The sequence below is a fragment of the Telmatherina bonti genome (genome assembly GCF_933228915.1).
Source record: "Telmatherina bonti genome assembly, chromosome: 3".
Lineage (NCBI taxonomy): Eukaryota > Metazoa > Chordata > Actinopteri > Atheriniformes > Telmatherinidae > Telmatherina > Telmatherina bonti.
In genome coordinates this window covers 3,572,070-3,581,644 of record NC_136621.1, presented here as the reverse complement: position 1 = coordinate 3,581,644, position 9,575 = coordinate 3,572,070, and the positions used below count along the sequence as shown (strand labels likewise).

Below are 9,575 nucleotides of genomic sequence, written 5' to 3'. Positions count from 1 at the left end.
CACTGCGGTGCAATGATTTGGAACATGCTGTGACCAAAGCTCATTAAGAAGAAAGCAGTCACATGCCAGGAAGTGGGCGAAAGCATGTCTTATTAGACAGCGCACTGATATGCCTCATCGTTGCCTTGAGAGATGAACAGGAAAGCGAGTTATACCGCAATAAAAATAATTATTCATTCATTCATTTTCTATACCACTTCGTCCACTTCAGGGTCTCAGGGAAGCCGGGTCTCCGCCGTAAGCAGGAGAGAAGCAGGGTCCAGACGGGTCGCAGGGTCCGTCACAGGGTCCACTCTGGACGGGTAGCAATGTCCACTCTGGACGGGTAGCAGGGTCCACTCTGGACGGGTAGCAGGGTCCACTCTGGACGGGTAGCAGTGTCCACTCTGGACGGGTAGCAGTGTCCACTCTGGACGGGTAGCAGGGTCCACTCTGGACGGGTAGCAGTGTCCACTCTGGACGGGTAGCAGTGTCCACTCTGGACGCGTAGCAGTGTCCACTCTGGACGGGTAGCAGGGTCCACTCTGGACGGGTAGCAGGGTCCACTCTGGACGGGTCGCAGGGTCCACTCTGGACGGGTCGCAGGGTCCACTCTGGACGGGTCGCAGGGTCCACTCTGGACGGGTAGCAGTGTCCACTCTGGACGGGTAGCAGGGTCCACTCTGGACGGGTAGCAGTGTCCACTCTGGACGCGTAGCAGTGTCCACTCTGGACGGGTAGCAGGGTCCACTCTGGACGGGTAGCAGGGTCCACTCTGGACGGGTCGCAGGGTCCACTCTGGACGGGTCGCAGGGTCCACTCTGGACGGGTAGCAGGGTCCACTCTGGACGCGTAGCAGTGTCCACTCTGGACGGGTAGCAGGGTCCACTCTGGACGGGTAGCAGGGTCCACTCTGGACGGGTAGCAGTGTCCACTCTGGACGGGTAGCAGGGTCCACTCTGGATGGGTAGCAGGGTCCACTCTGGACGCGTAGCAGTGTCCACTCTGGACGGGTAGCAGTGTCCACTCTGGACGGGTAGCAGGGTCCACTCTGGATGGGTAGCAGTGTCCACTCTGGACGCGTAGCAGTGTCCACTCTGGACGGGTAGCAGGGTCCACTCTGGATGGGTAGCAGGGTCCACTCTGGACGGGTCGCAGTGTCCACTCTGGACGGGTCGCAGGGTCCACTCTGGTCGGGTAGCAGGGTCCACTCTGGACGCGTAGCAGTGTCCACTCTGGACGGGTAGCAGGGTCCACTCTGGATGGGTAGCAGGGTCCACTCTGGACGGGTCGCAGGGTCCACTCTGGACAGGTAGCAGGGTCCACTCTGGACGGGTCGCAGGGTCCACTCTGGACGGGTCGCAGGGTCCACTCTGGACGGGTAGCAGGGTCCACTCTGGACGGGTAGCAGTGTCCACTCTGGACGGGTAGCAGGGTCCACTCTGGACGGGTAGCAGGGTCCACTCTGGATGGGTAGCAGTGTCAACTCTGGACGCGTAGCAGGGTTCACTCTGGACGGGTAGCAGTGTCCACTCTGGACGGGTAGCAGTGTCCACTCTGGACGAGTAGCAGTGTCCACTCTGGACGGGTAGCAGTGTCCACTCTGGACGGGTAGCAGGGTCCACTCTGGACGGGTAGCAGGGTCCACTCTGGACGGGTAGCAGGGTCCACTCTGGACGGGTCGCAGTGTCCACTCTGGACGAGTAGCAGTGTCCACTCTGGACGGGTAACAGTGTCCACTCTGGACGGGTAGCAGGGTCCACTCTGGACGGGTAGCAGGGTCCACTCTGGACGGGTAGCAGTGTCCACTCTGGACGGGTAGCAGTGTCCACTCTGGACGGGTAGCAGGGTCCACTCTGGACGGGTAGCAGGGTCCACTCTGGACGGGTAGCAGGGTCCACTCTGGACGGGTCGCAGTGTCCACTCTGGACGAGTAGCAGTGTCCACTCTGGACGGGTAGCAGTGTCCACTCTGGACGGGTAGCAGGGTCCACTCTGGACGGGTAGCAGGGTCCACTCTGGACGGGTAGCAGGGTCCACTCTGGACGGGTAGCAGGGTCCACTCTGGACGGGTAGCAGTGTCCACTCTGGACGCGTAGCAGTGTCCACTCTGGACGAGTAGCAGTGTCCACTCTGGACGGGTAGCAGTGTCCACTCTGGACAGGTAGCAGGGTCCACTCTGGACGGGTAGCAGTGTCCACTCTGGACGCGTAGCAGTGTCCACTCTGGACGAGTAGCAGTGTCCACTCTGGACGGGTAGCAGTGTCCACTCTGGACGGGTAGCAGGGTCCACTCTGGACGGGTAGCAGGGTCCACGCTGGACGGGTAGCAGGGTCCACTCTGGACGGGTAGCAGGGTCCACGCTGGACGGGTAGCAGGGTCCACTCTGGACGGGTAGCAGGGTCCACGCTGGACGGGTAGCAGGGTCCACTCTGGACGGGTAGCAGGGTCCACGCTGGACGGGTAGCAGGGTCCACTCTGGACGGGTAGCAGGGTCCATCCCAGGCGGGTTGCCAGTCCGTTGCAAGGTCTAAAAATAATATTGGTTATGTTTGTGTTTAAACCCAAAACTAAAACGTTGAGTTGAACCCAACACAGAAAATCACAATAACACGTCATTTAAAAATTAAACTATTTTTCGGGTCAAATTCATGTTTTCTATTTTTTTCTTCTTTTTACAAAGTGAAACAGAGTTTAAACCCCAGTTTGGGAACACTGTGGAATACCAGGATTTCTCCTGATCCACAAACACTCAAGCTATTCAAACAACACTGAATTATTTCAATTTTTCACTTCTCCATTGGACAAAGTCATTATTCAGCTGATGTTGTAACTTTGACCATTGTTAATGTTTGCAGAATATTTCTTCATCATAAATCTGTTCCATGGCAACAATGGTTTCCAGCTGTATTTGTTTCCTCTCACCGTGTCGGAAAACATCAAGAGTCAACAGGAGAGTTTTACAGACCAGCATGCAGCAGAACCACAACAGTGTTCTACATCTTCTAGAAGAAACACTTTACTTTGCTTTTTGTTAGTAGAATTATGATTTAATGATCAAGTTTGATGACATAAAACACAAACAAAAAGGTCTGAGTGAAGATGAAATATAGTTAAATGAAATATCGTCACAAGCCGCTCACTTCCTGTCTTCATACATATATGAATACGCCATCATGGCTGCTGGTGTCATTTATTCCTTCATCATCATCAGCCTGCATCTTAGAGATGCCGGAAACTGTAAAATCTCCGATGGATACTTTAACAAGTCAACCAGGCTGGTATCGCTGATGTTGATACGAGTACTTTGTTGGAAATTTCACAATCATTTATCGACTTTGTTTTTAATTATTGATGATGATAAATATAATATTAAAACACAGTACGAATATTTCTGTCAAACATTTTGTAAAACATTAACTACATAAAATATAAAACCTCATGAAAATGTGTCCTTTCCTTTTTTCATCCAGTTATCATCAACGATGCAAATTAATTCAACAAAAGCTAAATTTACTATTAGCTGCATCACATTCTTCAACTTTTTGCTAGAAAAGCCCTCAAGGAAAAAAAAACTATATTATGCTGGTATCAAATGGTTCTGATCCAAGTACGACCCAAAGAGCGTGATTTAAAAATCACAAATACAAAATGTACTTTATGATGAAGCTTTCTTCATGATGAATTCATGAACCAACAACTGCTCTGTGAAAAACATGTTTTTGGTAACAAACCTTCGATCCGACTGGAGACTCGATCCGACTGGAGACTCGGTCCAACTGGAGACTCGATCCGACTGGAGACTCGATCCGACTGGAGACTCGGTCCGACTGGGGACTCGATCCGACTGGAGACTCGATCCGACTGGAGACTCGGTCCAACTGGAGACTCGATCCGACTGGAGACTCGATCCGACTGGAGACTCGGTCCGACTGGGGACTCGATCCGACTGGAGACTCGATCCGACTGGAGACTCGGTCCAACTGGAGACTCGATCCGACTGGAGACTCGATCCGACTGGAGACTCGGTCCGACTGGGGACTCGATCCGACTGGAGACTCGGTCCGACTGGGGACTCGATCCGACTGGGGACTCGGTCCGACTGGGGACTCGGTCCGGTTGGGGACTCGATCCGACTGGAGACTCGGTCCGACTGGAGACTCGATCCGACTGGGGACTCGGTCCGACTGGAGACTCGATCCGACTGGAGACGCAGTATGAACACCAGACGAGGCAGAGGAGCCTTAACGCCATCGCTATGGATTTACCCACAATGCAATGCTACGCCACATGCAGGAAGGGACTTGGTTTGTAGTCCGCTTCCTGTATTTGGTCCGCTTGGAACGGACCGAGACCTGCGTTTGTAGACGGACCGAGTCCGAGTTCCCGAAGCGAAGCAACATTCTGAGCAAACAGACTCAGATTCCGATCAAAAAGCTTGATGTGAATCTGCCTTTAGATGTGTTCCTGCTCCAACACACCTGATTCACATGAATAAACTCCCTCATCAAGTTCTTTGCAGCCTGTTAAAGATTCCATTCAGGTGTGATAAAGCAGGAAGGGCGGCGCGTCCTGAGGACCTGGGTTAGAAAATCCCATTTCATCCATTTCTCTGATGAATCCAAAGGTAAAGAAGCTCTAGTTCCACGTTTCACGTTTTGACGTCATCAGTTTCATGTTTTTACATGTGTGTACGCAACAGCTCCCTTCTTCAGTGTGAGAGTACCTGTCTGGGACCCGAGTGACGTCAGTCTCGCGCCACACCTCCGCTTTCCTCCCCACCTTTGCCTCTGAGGTATGGTTGCTTCTCAGGTGTTTCAGGAGGTTTGTGGACTTCCTGCTGGTGGAGCGGAAGTTTGATCATGAGCAGAGCGCCGCGTGCTGCTGCGATGCCAGGCGGAAGAAGAAGAAGTTCCAAGCGGCAACCTCCGGTGGTTAAAAGTGAAGCCTATGTGGAAGTGCATAAAGCTGCAGTTCAGAGCAAATCCCCATAGACTCCCATGTTAAAAAGACCAACTTCACAGCAGAAATACACATGTTTACAGCCTGGTTCAAAAATCCATTTTAGGTTTAATAGGTCAGGTTTACCTTCTTGACAACTGTGGGGGGAGTTAATTTTTTTTCTAACTTCTCTGTTTTAAAGTAATTTAATCTCGAAGTTCGGCAAATTTAGGGGCATGTCCTTTTGATTGACAGGTACCAATCTCCGGCTTCAAGTCAGAAGAACGTAGAACAACTGCGGTTTTTAGCTGGTTAACAACATGACTTAGCTTTAGCCCGCTTACCTCCGTTAGCTGGTTAGCTCCTGTTATCTCCGGGTTAGCTCGGTTAGCTTTAAGCTACAGAAAGCTTGGAGTTCGCTCGATGTCAATCATCCGCCATGATGCTTACGGCCACCCTCTCAGCTCCACCTCTTTGCCCATATTTGTCATTTCCGTGCGAGACAACGCACATGACGCTACCAACATGGCAACGGTAGGAACCGCCCACCGAGCTTCAATTCAGCTCTTCAGAAACCTATGGGTGACGTTGTGGAGGCTCCGCCCATCTCTTTATATACAGTCTATGGTTCCAACCTGTCCTGATGGCGCAGTGACTTTCCTCTGTGTTTGTGCTGATGTAGTTTAGTCACATGAGACATGTTTTAGTATGGATTCTCAAGACTAATCAGTCTCGGATATCCAAGCAGCCCAAAAGCATTTCTTTCAATTATTTTAGAACCAACATGGGTCCAGACCTCTCCTCGTGCACATGCAGGGGTCTCAAGTCTGAGCACCAGGCTGCACGAGAACATTCATCTGAAAGCTGAGGAGGAATCAACCAGAAAAGCTTCCAGTTGCCACAGTCCATGTCCTCCACTGCAAATCCACACAGACCCATTTGTCAAGCCAGTTAAACCCACATGAAACCGCCATCCTGCTGGAAGTAACCCCCCCCATCCCCCCCACCCCCAACACACACACACACACACACACACACACACACACAAGGATAACACACTGAGAAGGAAGACAAGCCCCCCTCCATGTGGGGTGGGATGAGGAGTATGGCCCCGCCCACCGTGTCGCAGTGACCGGACTCTTCAAATGGGATGCAGACTGAAGAGTTTTCCTGAAGTTTGCTGATGAGCTGCTTGTCATCTCCACGAGCGAGGACTAGTTATTCATGGCGGAAGAACTTTTACCTGAAAATGAAGCAAAGATCAGCGGGGTGAGTCTGAGCTTTTCTTCAGCCTGGCAGCTCATCAAACTGATGAAGATGATGGCTGTGTTTATTTTAGAGCTTTATGTGATCTATTAGCATTCTCTCTCAGTTAAAATGAGTTTAAATGAGACCTAAAGTTTAGCAGAAGAAAATTCATCTCCATGCAACATGAACAGCCTCACATCTGACAGACTGTCTAATCAACTTAAAGCGAAGCTGACTGGCCAGCTTTGTCTGCTCCGGGCTATTTTCACCACCCTAACTCCATCCATCAGGCCATTACAGCTAAACCAGATCACTTCACGGGACTGTGTGGTCATTGTTCAGGCTGACCGCGCCGTCTGCTTGGACTCTTTGAGGGTGTTTCCAGCTCATGTGTAGCTACCAGCTCTTCCTGTGCTCCATTCGAAGACATAAACATTTAAAAAACACTTTTTAATGTGCAGACCGTAGGATGTCTGCCAAAAGGTAAACTTCCCACTGTGGAAAGGGAGCAGGCTCTCTGTCTCTGAAGTCAGAGTGACTCTTGGCCCTAGGGTCTCTGGTTGACCAACAGTGTCCTTCAACACTAACTGGGTCTCTGGTTGACCAACAGTGTCCTTCAACACTAACTGGGTCTCTGGTTGACCAACAGTGTCCTTCAACACTAACTGGGTCTCTGGTTGACCAACAGTGTCCTTCAACACTAACTGGGTCTCTGGTTGACCAACAGTGTCCTTCAACACTAACTGGTCTCTGGTTGACCAACAGTGTCCTTCAACACTAACTGGGTCTCTGGTTGACCAACAGTGTCCTTCAACACTAACTGGTCTCTGGTTGACCAACAGTGTCCTTCAACACTAACTGGGTCTCTGGTTGACCAACAGTGTCCTTCAACACTAACTGGGTCTCTGGTTGACCAACAGTGTCCTTCAACACTAACTGGGTCTCTGGTTGACCAACACCTGGAGGGTTAAAAATTCCTATATCATCATATTTACTCTTTAAATGTTCCAGTTAGGCTGCAAATTTTCACGTGTTTAATCTGTAAAAGTGTAAAAATGTGACTTTTCTGCAACAATTCCTTCTGATTAGGTTATTCTGAGTACACAGTAGTGACTTTATATTTCCTCCAGCCGTTCATTTTGACAGAACTGAAGGATTTATGGGAAATGTTCCAGTTTGCCTTACTTGTGACTTTTCTTCTTCAGCATCTGACGAAGTCGCTGCTAGTGGTGGCTTTCTTGGCCTCGTTCGGCAGCTCCATGCTCTATGGCTACAATCTGGCCGTCGTCAACTCGCCTGCAGAGGTTTGTGCTTTTCATCATCCCTCTTGGCCTCCCAGACATCACACTGTCGTCTAGCAGACACTGCTAGGCTCAGTCGCACCGTCATGTGCTGCTGTACAGACTCAGGTGGGTCTGTGCATCATCTTCCCCGTGTCATCAATGTTCTTTAGTTTGTGAACTCTTTTCTGCTGATTCCATGTTGAATTAGTTGCGCTGCGGTGGCTTAATGGAGCCATTCCTCTTTTGACACGGGCAGCTCCACGCTGAGGCACATGAGCTTCAGCTGGACTGGGAGCATGCTGTAGTAAGGATGCAGCAGCCATAACTTTGGATCTCTCTGGACTCACTGTGAATGTTTTTCCCACTAAGGTCCATGGACATGTGCAGGAAGCTCAGTACGGAGTGAGGAAAGTCATTTTTATGTGATTACATCATAAATCATGTGAAATTGTTGAAAACCAAGAAACACTGTGTCTTGCTTTATGGTCTCCCATCCCACAACCTTCAGCAGGGTGTGGGACACATAAAAGAAAAATGGAAAAAGTTTCACACGTGGCACATTTGCTTGTGGACTCTGGATGAGAACCTGAATGGAAAATGAAAGATTGCTTCTTTGTTTCTTTCTGTAAGAAGCTTGGTACCTCTTTTTGGTCTGTTTTGCTAATGTAGTTAACTAACTTAATTGTTAGTGACTCTATGGCGGGGAAACCACCGGCCTCGCTCAGCCTAACGTTCAGAAACACTGTGAAATTCTGCACTGTAAATATTTCATGGTCCATTATGTCTCATATGAGACAAATCCAAGTGTGTAGTTTTCTCCTCAGTTAAGTTACACACTGCCTGCACAGCTGGCATCGTGGCATTGCCGTGGAAACCATCATCTAATCTAACTCAAGCTGAGAAAAGGAATAATCCTGAAACTAAGACATTAAAAGCAGTTTTTACATGAATATGAGCTGTTCTGCATCTTTCCTGTTGCATCTACAAGTCTCCAGCTTGGTAAAATTTGTTTCCACTATGACAGGTTACAGAATTCCACATACTGACGCCGTCCTGATACAGATATTTGGCATTCACGTCAGCAACACAGTGTTCACAGTGGGGACTGTTTTCAGTTTGGCATTATTTGCGTCGCCTTTAAACAACAGGAAACATCCCTTTTAAAGCTCAGCATGTTGTTAATTTGGCTTTTTATCAGCAAAAATCAAGTATCGCCTTCATGAAATATGTATTTTACTGAAGTCACATCCACATGAAAGTAGCTTAGAATGACTTATTTAATGTTGCGCACCCAGCAGAAGGCGGCCATGTTGCATCACCATCTTTGAATACGGCAGCTGGAAGAGGACAAACTTGTTAGCCTTACAGGTTTTAGCTGTGATTCCTGTGTTATCAGAGAAGGAACAACCAGAGACCACCGTGGACCATTCAGCCTGATGTTTTCCACTGAAACGGAGGAGCATCCAGACGCTTTGCCCCACGACAGGGAGGAAAATATCCAAGACAAGAATGCTAATTTGAAAATTTGAAAGATGCTAATTTGTTCGTTTGCCTGTTCATGCTATTTTGTTTTTCTTCTTTGGTGAAAGGTGGTGGAAGTTTAGTCCTCACATTGCTGGTGAAAGGTATTTCTTCGCTCCACGATTTGTAGTCCAGCAGGTCGGTCTATCCATGGTTAGACACACGACGGCCTCTTCTAGAGCTGCTATCTCCAACTCGTCCTAAATGAAAAACTGTGGAAAAAAATTGTGCAGGAGCTAGCAGGGGGATAGCAAAACCTAACTTCCCAAGAGTTTTTCACTCACACTCTGTATATTTAACACGAGGCGTCCTGTAGGTAAGGATCCCACCGCTGCCACCACTTAACCGAGGGTCTTGTTCGTGCGCCGAAACTTTTATACAAAACAGGAACACAAAGTGTTTCTGCCGAACTGCCGAACTGCTGAACTGCCGCAGCCGCCGTCTTTTATTTTTCTTCAGCACCGTCACTTTAACAACCACTTCACTGCCCAGACTTCCAGTCCGGGCCCTTCAATACAAAATAGCAGTTTATCGAACACATTAACTCTTTCACAATCGTTTATCTCAGTTGATTTTGTCAAGGAGGGGTTGATGTTCTCCCTCT

The 9,575-nt window shown here is 49.3% G+C and overlaps 1 protein-coding gene across 1 annotated transcript in view; it reads left to right on the top strand.

Moving 5' to 3' along the window:
• Positions 1–6,143: 6,143 nt before the first annotated feature.
• The window catches only part of slc2a15b (solute carrier family 2 member 15b), a gene marked incomplete at both ends in the record, with an annotated part of 28,888 nt that continues 25,456 nt past the window's right edge, over positions 6,144–9,575 (top strand). The window contains 2 exons of the mRNA XM_079265027.1: positions 6,144–6,188; positions 7,373–7,471. Of these exons, the coding sequence (XP_079121153.1) occupies positions 6,144–6,188; positions 7,373–7,471 (144 nt within the window). The remainder of the gene's footprint in view (positions 6,189–7,372; positions 7,472–9,575) is intronic.